Source organism: Xiphias gladius, chromosome 22, assembly GCF_016859285.1.
Source record: "Xiphias gladius isolate SHS-SW01 ecotype Sanya breed wild chromosome 22, ASM1685928v1, whole genome shotgun sequence".
NCBI lineage: Eukaryota > Metazoa > Chordata > Actinopteri > Istiophoriformes > Xiphiidae > Xiphias > Xiphias gladius.
The window spans coordinates 17,071,462-17,088,100 of record NC_053421.1 but is presented as its reverse complement, the minus strand read 5'-3'; the positions used below and the strand labels follow the sequence as shown (position 1 = coordinate 17,088,100).

General features: G+C 39.0%; 3 protein-coding genes across 5 annotated transcripts; 1 reads left to right on the top strand and 2 right to left on the bottom strand.

The window, feature by feature from the left end:
* Positions 1–3,714: 3,714 nt before the first annotated feature.
* On the bottom strand, positions 3,715–7,798 carry them4 (thioesterase superfamily member 4). Of its 2 annotated transcripts, none has more exons than XM_040116853.1 (6): positions 7,343–7,798; positions 6,571–6,766; positions 5,451–5,613; positions 5,103–5,213; positions 4,264–4,388; positions 3,715–4,131 (listed from the first exon to the last, which is right to left on the bottom strand). In XM_040116853.1, the coding sequence occupies exons 1-6, from the start codon at positions 7,454–7,456 to the stop codon at positions 4,085–4,087; spliced, it is 756 nt and encodes a 251-aa protein (XP_039972787.1). In that variant the 5' UTR covers positions 7,457–7,798; the 3' UTR covers positions 3,715–4,084. The 2 variants fall into 2 exon arrangements, with proteins under 2 accessions (XP_039972787.1, XP_039972788.1); XM_040116854.1 differs by having other exon boundaries at positions 6,577–6,766; positions 7,343–7,795.
* Positions 7,799–8,485: 687 nt separating this feature from the next.
* Positions 8,486–10,583, bottom strand: si:dkey-87o1.2 (uncharacterized protein LOC796684 homolog). The gene is made up of 4 exons (XM_040116689.1): positions 10,079–10,583; positions 9,739–9,793; positions 9,079–9,196; positions 8,486–8,936 (listed from the first exon to the last, which is right to left on the bottom strand). The coding sequence occupies exons 1-4, from the start codon at positions 10,373–10,375 to the stop codon at positions 8,903–8,905; spliced, it is 504 nt and encodes a 167-aa protein (XP_039972623.1). The 5' UTR covers positions 10,376–10,583; the 3' UTR covers positions 8,486–8,902.
* An 862-nt stretch (positions 10,584–11,445) lies between these two features.
* zgc:174935 (uncharacterized protein LOC796019 homolog) lies at positions 11,446–14,721 on the top strand. Of its 2 annotated transcripts, XM_040116688.1 has the most exons (5): positions 11,446–11,975; positions 13,368–13,422; positions 13,623–13,737; positions 13,856–14,060; positions 14,091–14,721. In XM_040116688.1, exons 1-5 carry the CDS (start codon positions 11,682–11,684, stop codon positions 14,112–14,114), a joined length of 693 nt encoding a protein of 230 aa, XP_039972622.1. In that variant the 5' UTR covers positions 11,446–11,681; the 3' UTR covers positions 14,115–14,721. The 2 variants fall into 2 exon arrangements, with proteins under 2 accessions (XP_039972622.1, XP_039972621.1); XM_040116687.1 differs by having other exon boundaries at positions 13,856–14,720.
* The last annotated feature ends 1,918 nt before the right edge of the window (positions 14,722–16,639 follow it).

Sequence of the window (16,639 nt, the reverse complement as noted above, 5' to 3'; positions counted from 1 at the left end):
GAGGCAAATACTGAACTGTTATTTAACTCCAGCACATTTACCGGACTGCTGAAGTTTTACAGACAAAACATAATATGATGAATTCTCACAGATGAGTATTTTTACTGCGTGGCAGCGCTACTTTTACTTAATTAAAGGATCTGAATTCTTCCTCCACCAATGCAACATGCCAAGCGGCTTTAAGTGTCAATAAAACAACTATTATGTCCCGAGATCAGCGTCTCTATTGTAGTGAAAAGTATTGATGACCATAGGAGCCCATAGGTGAACATTGGTCTAGCAACAGTTATTCTCATTACCAATTAGTGTTTGATTAGTGAATTAATCATTGAATTTATTATTTTTTAAAAATTTAAATGAAAAATGCCCATTTCAAGCTACCAGAGCCCAAGCATTTCTTTTGACTGGTCATTTTGTCTGACCAACATTCAAAACATGAGTAAATCCTCACAGATAATAGGCTGTAAACAGGAAATGTTTAGTATTTAATGCTGATGCTCACAGTTGTCTTTTCGGTCAGATGACTAATTGATAACTGTGTCAGCACAATACACTAGGTCTATTTTGTTAAAGAAATGGACCCGTAATAGGCCTATTACTTTCATGATGCCCATTCTTGGATACTCCCTTCCCCAAGGTAACACTTGCCGTCAATCCAAATTTAAAAGATAATTTTTCACTGTTAAATCACCTCCTCACTATCCTGTCAGGTGCTTTCACTTTTGGAAGGATTTTTTTAATAATGATTACAAGTCAAACTGGTTATTAGGCTTTCCAAGTAGAAGTTGCACTTTAAGGCTAATATCTAAATTAAAATAAGTTCTGGAAATGCTACAGTGGACACAGGCTGTCACAGGTGGTTTTAACTGAAAGTTGAAAACAACTGCCCCCACCCGCTTAGTCAAACCCAACGACCACATGACACTTCAGGGGAAAGAAAAAATAACTGCTGGTGTTGATTTGTACGGCATCCTTCACCCAACACACAGACATGCACACATATGCACGCACACATGCACCCACCCAGCCACATAAACGCACACACACGCACCAAAATGTTTTCAGAAACTAAGGCAGTATTTCCATCTGCACTTTTCTGAGGTTAAAGTGTGAGGGGCCCTCAGAAGACCACCAGGCCTGTAGTGTGATGAGCCCATACACTGAAAAACCACACATCAGACCAAACTGTGTGAGAAGTGAAGTTAAATGCAGTTTAAAGCAAGCAGGGTTTGCGTACTTACAACCAATAATTTAATTACAAAAACTCACTCAGTGGCACCTGCTAATAGACAAGACTTTGCTGTATTTAAAATGCATAAAACTGTCACATTAATTTCAGCAATTTTCAGATGTTGTTGGGCATTTACTCCACAAAACATACAAAAGATGTTAAGAAATGCCAGAGTAATTTAAGCTTTATGTCAAGGATTTCATCAAAAATAAAAACATTACAGGACACATTAATAAGACAACTGATACATTTTAAGCTCCTTTTTACACTTTGCTTGAGCCAAGCAGAATTAATTGTCATGTTTGATTAATATCTACATTAAATGTCACTGTCTCAGCAACTGTAGCTCAGTCACCAGGCAGGGGGTAAAACTGAGCAGGAGGGCTTCACTGTGAGTTGTTAGTAACACAGAAGTATCGAATCCTGGTTGTTGCCGGCTGAGTGAGCAGCATCTTGACAAAATCAAACTCATACATTGTGCTTTTAAATTTGCAGAAGAAAGCAAATGTCTTTTATTTTTGTTCCAGAGCTGTAGAGTTCCAGTTTAAAGCAGCATGATTTGTTTTTTTCCCCCCACCAACATGTTAATATTAGTGTTACACCACCAACAGGAAATGTTGGTTGGGTTTATCAACATTACATTCACATGCATATATGCCATAGTCCTATGTAAAAATCAAAGAATGCAATGGAGTCGTCAACCTCTAGTCGGTACAGTATGTGTATAGCTAAAATCTATAGCTTTATATGCTTTCAGGGGGGATAGGCACATTTTTTGAGCATTGTGGTCAGCAGTAGCTCCCAGACTAGCACAGATCTCTATGATGTGGACAGCGTTACTTATTATGGCACACTGTGGCATGCCTCAGTCATTTCTGTCTGTAAAAACATGCTCACAAGTGTCAGACGGAGTGAAACAAACCAGCTTCTGAACAAGTTCAGAGTCGCTGTCATGATGCGCTTGGGTCTGAACCCGTTTGTCTCTACTGTAAGTCACGATAGTCATGATGTGAAAATCCAAACCTCATATTTAAATATAACCACATCCACCACATGGTGGGGTATATGTTAACAATCTACAGCTGAAAATCAAAACTAAACTGTGGAAATTAGAAGTGTGAAACTCAAGTCTTTCTACCTGCAATGTTACATGAACTTAGTTCTCCTTGACTGCACTAATTTATCAAAACGACAGCAAAACTGGAGTTTGAGACATAAATAGAAAATCAATACATCATCCAAGTGCATAAATTAAAGAAAGACAAAAGGCAGCATATCACATTCTGCTTTCCGCTTTGGCAAATTAATTAAGTTACCTGTTTTTTGTACAAAATCCTTACTTTTATCACTTTTATCAAGATTTAAACAATATTAGTATCTGTAAATTAAACCTTATGAAATTTACTACATATGCTGGTCTATTTTAAAAACATACACTACTCGTCAAAAGCTTTAGAACACCTCAATTTTCCAGTTGTTACTGAAATTTACATAGTGTAATGTCTCAGTGTACTCTGGAATTAAAGCATAGAAAAATTAAATAATAAAGCTTTTTAAAAAATAAATAAATCATGGAATCTTCTTGTTGACCTAAATTTAATCTAAATTTTTGACTCATTCAGCAGCTGAGCACACTCGTGGCATTCTTTCTACCATGGAAATGAAACATTGTTTGGAAAGTTTGTCCCAACACTGTTGCAGAAGCTCCCACAAATGTGTTGTTTGCTCTGCTTTCACCTTCTATCTAGTTCATCGCAAATCAGCTCGATGGGGTTTAAAGGTGCTGTATGTACGTTTTTGTTATTGCTACATAGCCAACATTAGCATAACAGCTGTTTACTTACCAAGAGCTTCAGCCATTGTTGTGTTTACAAGACAAGAAGTTAGAACACATCCTCTGAGCAGCACTACTTCTTCATTCTCCCATGCTGGACAGAGAGTAGACTTGACTCTGCAGTGACTTGCTATCACAAAGTAGTATTATATGTAGGGGTTGGTCCAGGATTAACTGGTTAGCATGATAACTTCAGTAGAAGTAAAAAAGTGATAGAAATAGCAGCAAAACCAGAGTTAACATTGCCGTTGCTTTCCACTGCCGGAGACACCTCTTGACGGGTAAAGGAATGAAGTTTGATGCTGAACTTGCAACGTTTCTTCTAGTAAGTAAACAGCTGTTAATGCTAACGTTGGCTATGTAGCAACAACAGAAACTTACATATAGCAACTTTAGGTTTGGAGACTGTGCTAGTCTTCCATCATTTGAAGCCACAGTCTAGTTCTAGAGGGTGTAGTTACAGTTTGTTCCAACACTGTATTTGTATAAACAGAGGGTTTGTAAGTGATGAACTTAAGCTGGGGCTCCTGAGGGAATTGTTCAGATTAAAACCTCAGTATATTAACAAAAAAGGGGGAAACGATACAATTTGTATTCCCTGCTGCAAACAATTTCATTTGTTAACAAACAAATAAACACATGGTTTGTATAATTTATACAATACTTTTTGGCAAGGCTTTATTGGAGCAAACAAAATTGTATATACAGTACATTTTGAGCAATAACCTTCTCTCAAAAGCCCCAGTGTTACATAAAACCATCAATATTCTCAAAGTTACAATAAATAACCCTTAACATTTGGTTCAATAAATAATGTTTAGATATGAACTGTTGATGTGTTAGTAACATTAAGCAGAGGTAGTCAAGTAAAGGTACTTCAGTGAAACTGTTTGTTAGTGAAAACACGGTGACGAGGAGAGATGCATGAATATATATGATAAAAAGTCAGACTTAGGGACGTTATCTCTTAAAGACCTCTTGCTGACAGTGTTTGAGTAGGTGTTAAGCTACTGCGTTTGTCACCCTCCCAGTAGTAGGTGGCTGACATTGATTGACAGGAACAGTGCTGCACAGAAAGCATGAAAAAAAAAAAGCAGGATAGTGACAATACAGAAGGTCAAAGAGCAGATATGTAACTAACTACATGCTTTTACAGACATGTCTCATCAGAAGTTATGTGTATAAAAATGTACATTACCTGTTGCTTCTGTGTGTAGTTTGGAGCCATCGGTGCTGGTCACTTTACATGAAATAAATGTTTTTCTGCCATCCTTCGTTTCCATGGAGGATTCAGTCAACACTGTACTTCCCAGTGGGATGGGGCTTGAGACAAGACAACTGTTTGTTAGGGCAAAACTGACCTTGAATGATAATCACCATACAGAATGAAGATGTGAGTTTGCACTAATGCACTGCTTTGTGATGCACCTAGAGGCATGGCATCACTATTATTGTTTTTATACCTGGGTTAAGGGTGACCCTTTGTAGTCTGTGAATGTTCCACCCAAATGGCCCAAAGCAAATGCCTAAAGATCCAATCTGATCACAATGAGTGAACCAGAGCATTTCCGCTGACACTGTGAGGCAAACACTGTTGTTACAAGTACAAAGATCACTGAGCTGAATATTTACTAAACTATCTATGTGACTTCATTCAGTGTCAATGTAAACTATACCAACTCTGGCTAACACTTTGTATGTCTTTTACTGTGCTGCCTGAGTGCATGCAGTTTTATGCAGGGACTCTGTACCACCTTGTCATATTCTTATAAACCCTGCACATGGCTAAATGTGTTTCACATAAACAAATGAGAGTACACAGACCCTAACACACAGAAAACTAAAGTATAAACTACAATTTCAAGTAAGGTAAATCACATTTTGGTGAATAATTAAACATAGCTAGAAATATTAATTCTGTTGGCCTACATACAAGGCTAAAAACAAAATGTGTTTATTAATTTATTAAATATTAATACATTTATTTATACGAAAAATTAATTGTTGCATGTTGATAAAAATATATTCCTCTTGTACCTGCGGTAGTTGATGTTGAGGTTGGCAGTCATAACAGGTCCAGAGAGTAGAGACGCATGACTGCCTGTCACAGTATCAATCATAGTGGCTATTGCCCCCCCGTGGACATGTCTGGAAACACACACAATGTCTATTAGATATCAAATCCAAAGTTCAAAGGTGTAATTTTATGAAGTTTGAAGATTAAAACTGGTCCATTTAATGAGGTTATCCTTTTTTAAATGTATCTATTTATTTTTGACATTTTCCCTTTATTGGAAAGCTGATAGTATAGAGGCAGTAAAATGTGAAAATATATACAAGGTAATATTACTGTATTGTTTTCAGTACGGAGTACAGTTATCTCACCCTGGCGGCCCCTCCAGTAGATGTCCAGCCTGGAAAATGCCCACACACCTCTGCTCATCTTTGTTATAAAACAGAACATACTCAAATGCTGCCCCCGGGTCTCTGATGTTGCGGGTAAAAAGACGGGCTTTTGACTGGATAATCTTACTAAGATACACTCCACCTGATGGCAAAACACACAAGTGAACAGTCAGCAGCTAACAGAGCAGCCCAGGAAAAAACACATAATAAATACAGGTGCAAGAAAGGGTTGAAGGGTATAAAAAAGTTTTCTATTTTAAAAGTGTACAGTGTTAAAGGGTCAAAATGTTTCCTACTACGAAAACAAATCAAAATCCCTTATTATCAAATCCAGAAGTCAAACCAGTGTACATACAGTATATGTATTTCTCTTTGTACTAACAAGACGAGAGACAATCAATATAAGGATTTATCAAGATAAAAAATATGAACAGGTTAACATAGTTTTTACATTATATATGATTTTATTTATCACTGAAATGTTCCTATCAGCACGTGCCTGCTTCCAAAGTTATTTTGGTATAAATAATCTATATATACCATAATTTCCAGATGCCTGAAAAAAAATAAAAGTTTGACCATTTCACCTTCATTAGTTCATGTCTAGTGAAACATATTCATAGTATGTTTGGGTTTTTATGTGTTTTAAAGCTGCATAGCTCAAAATTAAATGTTAATTTAGGAATGCTGAAAAGGCCTTTTTGCTAAACGCAGCTGGTGATATGTTGTACTTGTAGGGCTTATACAATGTGTGTACTGTTTTATGATAGTCATGTCTTCAGTTGCAGCTTCACCATCAGGCTGTTCTGCATCGAGTTTGGCAAGCACAGTGCAACAGATTAAAGGTTGTTCTAGTGGACAAAAATGGTATGAGCTCAATATATATTATACATTATTAGGTGATAGGTAATGTCAACTCAAACCCATGAACAAACTCTGCCCTTGAACATAATTTAAACAATAACTGGATATTTACTTAAAATACAACGCAGTTCAGACCTATGACCTTGACCCCTTGATTATTACCAAAAAATTCCCATCACTATGCTTACTCCATTTCATCAACAAAACAGACAAACATCATAGTCACAGCCTTCACCTGTACCTGTAGCATACTTGAGGGAGCGATTGTAGCTTGGCAGTCTCCGCCAAGGCCCTCCCTGTTTCTCTCCTCCTTCTGTCTCCACCTCACACTGGCTATTGTAATACTCATACAACCGCAACATTTCTGAGCCCCATGAGGGGTTAGGCAGACTGAAGTCCCGGGGCTTGGAGGAAAAGGGCGATGGCAGCGCCTACCCAACAAGGAAATGCATAAAAACTTAGTTAATGGTGGGATGCTGTGTTGAGACAGGATATGTCACAGGATTATGTACAGATATTTTACTCAATCTCACGTGACAATAATTGGAATTGGAAAGGAATTTAGATAAATAATAATAATTTTTAAAAAGTGGCTGTTAAAAGATGGATATGGATACATAGGGTTAGACGCTAGGAAACTATATAAAGACAATAGAAGATTGTTGTCCATCACACCATTTATACTGAGGTCTCCATCTCTTTAATATCTTTGGTTGAATTAAGCCATTTGGGATAAAGTTGTAAATCAAAAAAACTGGACTGCTTGATATCACTGCAGGAATTATGAGATATTTGGATCAATTTGATTAAAATACCTTTGCAGATTTTTTTTATTTTATTTTTTTATTTCCACCTCTACTCTGCTGTGGAAAAGGACAGTCACAACATTACAACTGGGAAACATCTGGAGGGAAAGAAAGGAGCTCGAAGCTACCGAGTTCACACGGCTAACACAGATCCGACCGGTCATTTCAAGCACTTTCATCAGAACAGTTCATTTTACGCACCACCATGGTCTTGAAAGAAACGCAGACAGACGGATGGCTGAGTTGAGCCCTCATGGCTGGGAAAGAGGCGAGGCTCTGAAAGCCTTTGAATAACCTACCGAGGCTCCTTGCCATCTGTGCTACGTTTCAGATGATCACGGTTGTGTAAAAGCTTGTACAGACACCGACTCTGTCAAAGCTGATAACTGATGTGTTTCTTAACGAAAGCAAACGGCTATCGAACGGGTTTGCTAGCTAACGTTAGCTGTAACCATAACACACCACTGTCGCTACTATAAACACTGAGTTGATTTATAATACACCGTAAGGATGTTTAGCACATTGTTGTTGTTTTTTTTTTAGCTATATCCGAGAATAAAAATACGTCTCACTGTAACACGCTGTTGTGGTTTTACCGGTGACTTTCATGTGTCATCACATCAACGCGTGTCAACTTCCGGCACAAGGGATTCAAGCTACTGCGTCATTTGCGTCACGTGCTTTACACCTCGCATTGTGATTGGCTGTTGCCTGTAACAACCAGGTTACCAAGGACACCAACGTTCGTTTTGTAAAGCTTCATTAACAACGAGGAAAAGGCAATATCATAGTGGCATTGCTCATAGGCAACAAAAAGAGCTACAATAAAAGTTAAAAGTAACTCTTTAATTTACGTCTCCCTATTTAGTATTTATAGGCAGTATATAAACAGTATATAAAAATGGATTATAACCATGGCCAGATACAGGGCAGTTTCAGTATTTCCTCAGTTTCTTCAGAAAATAACCAGTACTCTAGAGCTGAAATTATTAGTTGAGTAATGGATTAGTTGACACAAAAATTATTAGTTCACTGTGACTTTTTAATGTTTATGTTTAGAAGTATGACACATGTTTATCTACCTATCAGTTAAAATTTATTCTGAGTGGCTGTTTTACTCAACTGACCTTTTTCCTCACTCCAACATGTGACATGTGATATTTCACTGAAGCATAAACGCTACTGTTCCACTGAACATGGTATGTTTGCTTAACAAATAATTCCACACACAAGCACTCGGAGATTAAACAGATGATCTATTGTTTTCCAGCTGCTGGTAGTCACTCAGGTGTCATCAGGGGCAGGGCACCAAAACGTAGACTGTGTATGCATCACGCAGGCTGGTTCAGGTGCTACACCATGGAGCTTTATTGGTTCAGTCGGGGGAAGCTATTTTTGTAATGACTCCACATAACAGCTAAACTCTTTTATTTGTGATTCATGTATTCACAAATATATGTTGAAGTATTTTACTGAGACAACAGGCCAAGCTAGATGTAAAAAAATGAGAGCAATCACATAGAAAATGATATAAAACTTTCCAACATGTTTCCCCACTCCCTCTGTCTGTGCCATTTGTCCTATGAATGTATGTACAGATTTTTTTCTTTTTTAAAAATTCAACATTCAACGTTTTTCCTTTCTCATAAGAAACAAGTAGAGCTATAATCAAATCAGAGATATTACAAAATGTATCCTTGTATGCACGATGTGCTTCTTTTTTAAAAAGTTCCGTCAATGCTTAGTGTTTCTGAGTTGGTTTTATTTTGGAGCTTCAGAGATTCCACAGAGCTTCCTGCAAAATTAAGAAAAGAAAAGAAAAGAAAAAAAAGTGTTAATTCAATGTGCAAAGCCCTGCCGTGATAAGGCTGCCTTACATCTGCCTTACAGGTCATACTGTTATTCTAGAGGATGCGAGTGATTGTTTCAGATCTTACCGGGCTTCCTCCTTCGTCGCATCCGCAAAGGCACAAATAGCCTTGTCTCTGTCCAAGATCTGTTGTTTCAAGCCCTGAATGTCCTCCTCGGCCTTCTTTTTAGCCTCTTCATGATCAGCTGAGGAAATTACAGAGAATAACAGAAAGAAACAAATGTTACTCCAGAGATTGTACAAAATGACAATGTCCATATTTAATTCACTGTAAATAAGTGATTTTAAGTGGAAACCAAGTATAGGCTTTGCCAGTTACTAAGGTGTAAAGTTGTTAATTCCTGCTGGTACTTTTGCTGAGCTCAGATTTAAACCTGCGAGGACAGTGTGCAGATCAGTGACTGAAGTGGGATAGTGTTGTCACATCTAGTTCCACTGATTTTTCTCATCAAGGTCTAAATTGAAAACAAGACAGTTATCCTAGGAATCCTGGTGTCTGGGTTCTGCAAAGGCCTGTGTAGATGGTGCAAGAATGTGAGGTCTCAGCAGCTCCAATTCATCCCCCGTCTTTTAAATGACCATTAAGATGTGCAGAGGCACACTATAGGTTGTCTTATTCTCTTGTCTGGATCAGTTTTGTACTGACCAGTATTAGTGTACAGAAGCACACCTTTATCTATCTGCCCTGAGCTGATATCACCAGAAGTGAAACAAAAGGCTCCCTTACCTTTGAGTTTCGTCATGGCCTCTGCCACACTTGTCTTCTTACTCTCAGTATCTGCCTAGTAAGGGAACAGGTGAAAGTACTTGTCAACAGTTAAGGCAGATTAACGCATGAGGAGAAAAAAAGCAATATATTTGGATGTAACAATACTGAGGAACAAGCTGATCCTGTTCATGCCAAGTTCACACAGTCAATATTAGACATCATGTGCATCCTGTAAAGTGATGCTTTGCTTCAAATAGTGTTATGATTGTAGCTCATGCAGAAGTCTAAGCATAGTAAATAACACGAGCTGTGTGTGTGTGTGTGTGTGCGTGTGCGCGCGTGTGTGTGTGCCCCTTGCCTTCTCGGAGTTACAAGTCTGCAGACGTTTATCAATCTCCTGCGTTGATTTTTCAGCGTCTGCCTTCTTCTTCTTCAACTCATCCATCTTGGCGTTGAAAGACGCCAGCGTTGTCTTCAGCTCCCGGATTTTAGTTTTCACCTCGATGATGGCTTCCTCTTTCCTCTTGACCTCCGCCGAGTTCTCCACCATGCGGGCTTTCAAATAACGCAGGTTCAGCTCCTGGCTCACGGCCTGGTAAATCATGACAAGCATCACAGCCACGCTCAGGCCCAACACAACGACCGAAAGTTTCATCTTGGCTTAGACAGCGAGAGACTGGATCAACGAGGGGGGGGGGCCCGCTGCCGGAGACTGCAGCCGATCACCTGCTGTGCATATCTTCTCCTCCAGCTCCTTCCCCCCACGGTGCGACTGTGGTTACCTCGTTCGTAACCTGCTCCACCCGCTCAACAAGCTGGGCGTGAACAATCCACCTGCTTCCTCCCGTGACTCTCACTCGAGCAGGCACGCACTTCAACAGGTTTGGAGGAGAAGTAAGCAATAAAACATAAAATACTCATGGTGGAAACCTAAGAGTAACACCTAACCCTGACACAACCTGCTTCTTAGATAATTTTTAAAAAAAAAAGCAAAACGACTGATATGTGCTATTTTTTTTTTTGATGTTTTATTACAACACCTTCCTGGTCTGACCTGTTTCTTTAAACAGTGGTTTAAACTCAAGTACTGTACTTAAGTACAATATTTATGTACTTTGAGATTTGCCATTTCCTGCTACTTTCTGCTTCTACTCTACTACATTTTTTTGACAGCTAGAGTACCTAGTTACTTTACACGATAAGATTTTACATACAAAACAATAATTACCATCGTATAAAAAGATGCACTTTTATAGATTAAACTACCCAAAAGTGTATAAAATACTTAAAGTGAGCTCATAAACATTAACAATGCTGCTTACATGTGAGCATCAATAATAATAATCCAATGATACAAAATATATATAAAATAACATAACTGAAGTTTATAAATAATTATTAAAAAGTAATAACTGGAAGCTTTGAATTTAAAAACACGTTCTTATATAAGTCAGGGTAAATGAATTCGAGTTTAATAGGGGTTGTACTCAGTGTTAAAATGAGATCATTACACAAAATAAATAACACACCCACACAGAGAAATAAAACATGGGATGGCCCATGTTTATCCAAACTACGAGATATGAGGTAGTTCATTTTGATGAAGGTCAGCAGGCTATGACAGGTGTCAGCAGGGCCAACCCGTCGCTCCCTGGAGGCAATGCAGGAAGAGGGCGTGTGTTTCCAACGGCAGCCAACACGCAGCGACGGATGCCCAGTCCAGGGGCGCAGGTGAGTCACAGCCCCAGTGGTTGATTGAGCTCAATTCGGGAGACACGTAACCAGGGCGACGCGGAGGGCAGCTGTGCGCTCGGGCTCGGGACCTGCTGACTGAATGCCGCATGGAAGTTAAAGAGGCTGCGCTGTGACACCTCGTAGGCAGAATTACAGCCACCCATCATCGAGGACAAAACACCTCACACAAAGACGCTTTACAGACTTACCAAAAAAAAAATAAAAAAATGAAAGTGCAAGTGTGGCTACCTGTGACAATAGTCGCGATTGTCGCTTTGCTCGCACTCACGAAAATACGGAAAAAGGAGCAGGACAAACAAGACAGACGGAACAGGTTTCAGGATATCAAGTTGCGGGTGACCCACGACGTGCTGGGAGAGAACCAGAACGAGAAGGCGGAGACGCAAAGCCGGCTGGATAAGACCCAAAGTGACCACAAAGCGCTGGAGGAAGAAGTGAACATGCACCAGACCAAAGCAGATAAGGCGAAGGGTGATCTGGACATCTGCCAGGGAGGCCAGGTGGGGAGAAAAATGAGAGATGAAAGCGAAGAGTGCATGGAGAGTGGCCCAGTGTGAAATTAAGATGGATTTTACACAGAGACACAGGTTGTGTCATCTTGAAAGACGGTTAAAACTGAAACAAATGTGAGAGGAACTTGAATTTGAGGCAAGGTGGGGGGGATTAATATGCAAACCACCATGCAAAATGAAACTGTTTTTAGAAACTTTTAAAAGCGAGCCCTTCATAGATTATTTCTTGTTATTCGGTCTCTTTGAGTGGAACAATTGATTTGATTGGTGTCACGTCAAGTGTATACACAATACCAAAAAAACTTACATCACCTGTTTAACCTGGAAGAAAAAACATGGATATAATCAGCACCTTCCAGAAAATCCGGCTTGTCTTTCACTGTCAGAGCAGGGACTGACAATAGGCCTAGACGCACTGCTAACCTGTAACAATACTGTACCCTTTCCCACCTATATGATTTTTAAAGTCCTGTATTTATTTAAATTATGTAATTTAATCTACTGGCCCTGCTTGTGTGCATGGCAGGCCTTAGCCTTAACGGGGTCATAGGCCAGTTTCCTTATTTAACCACCCATTTCCCACTGCTGTCATAAAACTGCCGAGATCAATGAGTGTTGTTTTGAAAACTTAAAAAAAAAAATTAAACAACAAACAATCACATTGCCAACTAAATTATGAATTAGAAATAAGGTTCTTCCCCCTCCTGTGTCCGCCCCCGGGTGTTCCTGTACTAAAAAGTGTTGTTTTTGCTCATATTTTTACACACTACACTGCTTTAAAATACCAGTACATGCATACAATGGCAATAGCATTACAATAGCTTACAAAATAAATGTTCCTCTGCTGTGGTGTCAGGTACCCAGAGGACTAGCAACACTTATACGGTGAAGAACAAGAGAGGACAGTCAGAAATGTATTGGCCCTAGGGCTCTGTGTGGTTTATTCACAGAGAATCAGAATTTGCATTTACATACCTATCATTTCCAAAAGTTTACTGCCCTTTGAGAGCGGCCTGTACAAAGTTGATCTTGTGGCTTCACATAGGACTAAAGTGTTCCTCCTGAACATCTGAGGAAAACATCATCCTAAAAAGAATCTTTTGGGACACAGAAACAAGGATAATGTGAAAGGGATCAAGAAATTACAGTATAGAAAACAGTGGGAGAAATAATCTTGTGTAGCCAAAGAAGGGGAAGACAGGACAAAGGGTAACTTTGTAGATCCGATTAATTTAATGACCAAAGTGTTGAAATATTTACTCTGGGATTTAGAAGGAAGTTGTCTAAGTTGAATATGTGTAGTTGCAGGATGTTAATCTATTTAGAGAATTTTTCTCTAACAAACTCAGTGTTGCTGAGATTCTCTTTTTTCACTTGTAGAAATCTGCAAGAGATGAGCTGGCATCATCAGAGACAGAATTCAGTCATCTACAAGGTGAGTGATACTTTATGGGCCACAATTTCCAAAGGTGTGTGTATTCAGTAACTGAGAGAAGAGACAAAGCAACCTTTTCTCTTTTTTTTTTTCTTCAAATTCATTTTAATTTATTTTATTTATTTTAGTTGAATGACAGCCCGAACCCTGTTTTTAATTTTTAAAACAATTAAAATTCCTAATGTCATATGATAACACAGCTGAAATCAATAAGGAGGCAGCCAGCTGGAAAACAGAAGTGGAAACACTGAAACAGCAACTTGAAGCACGGAGCGCAGTGTGTGACTTTTTGAAAAAAGAATCACAAGCAGCAAGGTATGGGTACTACTTCACTGGACTTTCAAAGAAATATATTTCTGCAGAGTGCACTCAAACATCCAGAATTATTTCTATGCATTCACTACATTTTCTGTTGTTGAACTTTGTCTTAAAGCAATTTGTGTGGTGATGAAGTGAATGTGGAGGCACCTAAACAAGAGCAACCAAAGGCAGAGGCCCCAGATCAAGAAGAGCCAAAGGCAGAGGCCCCTGATCAAGAAGAGCCAAAGGCAGAGGCTCCTAAACAAGAAGAGCCAAAGGCAGAGGCTCCTAAACAAGAAGAGCCAAAGGCAGAGGCTCCTAAACAAGAAGAGCCAAAGGCAGAGGCTCCTAAACAAGAAGAGCCAAAGGCAGAGGCCCCTAAGAAGAGATGAGGCCTGTGTTGTACATCCCCTTTGCAACACGTCATCTACTAAAGAAATAAAATTTCTGATACGTAGCAACCAGATTCCATCACGTAGCTTTAGTGGGTCGATGTCTAGTGTGATATAGTGAAGAGACTTAAGTAGGACTATACTTACTTAATATTTGTTTTCAACCTGTTACATATTTTTATGCAACAAATTTAAGAAGAATGAAGATACATTTTGGAGTAGGGCACGTGTTTTTGTTTTGTGTGTGTGTGTGTGTGTGGGGGGGGGTGCTTTGTAACAAACAGATATTTTGTGGTGGGTAGGTTCAAGAGAAATCACTGACTAAATGGAGTAGAGATGTGATGTAGGGGGACCCACAGGTTTCCACTGTAAATTAACCTGAAGGAGGAAAACTTCACAGCTTCTCCTCTGCCACCTGCTCGGCTTCATGTTGTCCGTCACCCAATCACTCCCTCAACAGCAACAATGCCTGTCTGTCATAATTCAGTTTGGATTTATGGCACAAAGAAAATAAATGAACTGACTTTTTTAAAAAAAAAAAAAAAAAGAAAGATTATATGTATACAGTATCTTGTCAATAATGGACTCACTTTCAGTTTAAGTTGAATTAAAAAAAATAAAATCTTTTCCAGTAAAATAAATTGTCATTAATGACCATTTATCTCTCATCCTATTTTTTTTTTTTTGGGTGATCTAATGCAATAGAGAGTTACTACGTTTGACAATAGTTCTGTCATGCAAGTGCAAAGTCTATAGTCCTCTTCATGCCAACAGTGATGGAAGAAGTATTCAAACCCTTTACTTCCCTGACCAAGGCCCTTCTTGCCCAGTGATTCAGTTTGGCCGGACGGCCAACTCCAGGAAGTGTCCTGGTGGTTCCAAACTTCTTCCATTTCACAAGGATTGAGGCCACTGTGTCTCCTGAGAAAAGTCAAACCTTTAGAAATGGTTTTATATCCTTGCCCTGATCCATGCCTCAACAGAAATTTATCACGGAGGACTACAGAGAGTTCCTTCCCTTGGATTTTGTTCTGACATGCAGTGTGAAAAAACACTTTCACTTTGTCATTGTGAGTCATTGATTGTAGATTGATGGCCAAAATGGCAATTTTATCCATTTACAGTTAAATCTACAACACAATTAAGTGTGCAAAAATTGAAGTACAAATATCTTAAGTACAGTACAGTACACCAGCATTTGCTACTGATTCTAGTATTTTTATTAAATTAAGATAGGTAGGATTTACAGTAAAACAAACAAGAAGTGTATCTCTTTCTCTAATCCATCAGACCTGTAGAGCAGCAATGGGCCCACATGAGTGACTCTTGGCCCCAGAAAGCCTACATAGCCTAAGGAGTTCAGGGGCCCCTCGGCCGGAGCCTTTTGCTTGAAGTGAATATTAATAACATTTCATTAAAATACAGTAAAATTACTAAACAAATTTAAATCAGAACAGCAGAGTAGCTCTGCATTTAGAAAATACAACCTGTATCTCAAGCTTTCTTTGATGGTTTCCTGTGATATTTTGTATATTGTGCTGTTATATTTTGTGTAACATCTGTACAGAGGAGAGTCAATATGGATCTGCTGTGGCAGGAAGCGTTGGGCAGTAGTCCCACCATTTCAGGCTTTTACACGTCTGTGCCTGGGGGCCCATTGTTGCATACACTCTATATATATACATATACAGTATGTAGACACTCGGATGGCTGTTTACTAGGTGCACTGAGCTAAAACTAATGCAGTCTAATAAAATAGCCCTGCAACAGAGCTGACCTTCATGAAGGTTATGATGTTCAGTTTGTCTTGAGACTGTTTTAAATTGTTGAGCAAAACTATCTCACAATCACATCCATTTGGGGAGTTTACCCAGTTGTCATGAAAGTGTCAATGTTCAAATTTCCTTTTTTTTTCCTGATAACTTTAAAGATTTCTCATCCACATTGGAAAACTCCATCTGCTCATCAGATCATGGCTGTAATTTGAGTTGCTGTTCTGCATTGTGTTAAACCGAGAGGTGTTTGTAATATTGTGTCCACCCCATTTAGGTCTAAGGGTGGATACAAATTTTAGAAATGCCTTTCAGACTAAGAGCACCACAAACGGCAGCAATCAACACATTCCTCTAAAATAGATTCAACAAAATTTGACATTATAATTTATATCGTGACGATAGGATTTACTGCAGGACCGTTGTATTAGGCTGGATTAGTTTTAGCTGGGTGTACCTAATAAACTGGTAACTGATTTAAAAAAAAATTTAAACTGGAATCCTTATGGAGCATTCAAGGAAGGTTATGTCTTTGGTGGGTAGTAAGGCTTTACTCATACACAACACTACACACACTCCTCATTGGTCTTTCAGGACAGTAAATCATATTATCCATATGTGACACCATGCACAACAGTCAGGATGTGGGGCGTGGCAGACGAAAGGTTGTGAAATACTCACCCACTTACCTGTATCCTGGTTGCACAGGTAATGATTAATGCATCCAGGCTGTGAGACAAACGGAAAGAGGGA

Coding starts and splice junctions, on each gene's coding strand:
- si:dkey-87o1.2 (XM_040116689.1), bottom strand. CDS start 10,375: ATGAAACTTTCGGTCGTTGTGTTGGGCCTGAGCGTGGCTGTGATGCTT. Junction 9,794..10,078: donor AGACTTGTAACTCCGAGAAG/GCAAGGGGCACA, acceptor TTCCCTTACTAG/GCAGATACTGAGAGTAAGAA. Junction 9,197..9,738: donor GGCCATGACGAAACTCAAAG/GTAAGGGAGCCT, acceptor TAATTTCCTCAG/CTGATCATGAAGAGGCTAAA.
- them4 (XM_040116853.1), bottom strand. CDS start 7,456: ATGGCAAGGAGCCTCGGTAGGTTATTCAAAGGCTTTCAGAGCCTCGCC. Junction 6,767..7,342: donor TTTCTTTCAAGACCATGGTG/GTGCGTAAAATG, acceptor CTTGTTGGGTAG/GCGCTGCCATCGCCCTTTTC. Junction 5,214..5,450: donor CTACTGGAGGGGCCGCCAGG/GTGAGATAACTG, acceptor GTGTGTTTCCAG/ACATGTCCACGGGGGGGCAA.
- zgc:174935 (XM_040116687.1), top strand. CDS start 11,682: ATGAAAGTGCAAGTGTGGCTACCTGTGACAATAGTCGCGATTGTCGCT. Junction 13,423..13,622: donor AGAATTCAGTCATCTACAAG/GTGAGTGATACT, acceptor ATGATAACACAG/CTGAAATCAATAAGGAGGCA. Junction 13,738..13,855: donor AAAGAATCACAAGCAGCAAG/GTATGGGTACTA, acceptor TTTGTCTTAAAG/CAATTTGTGTGGTGATGAAG.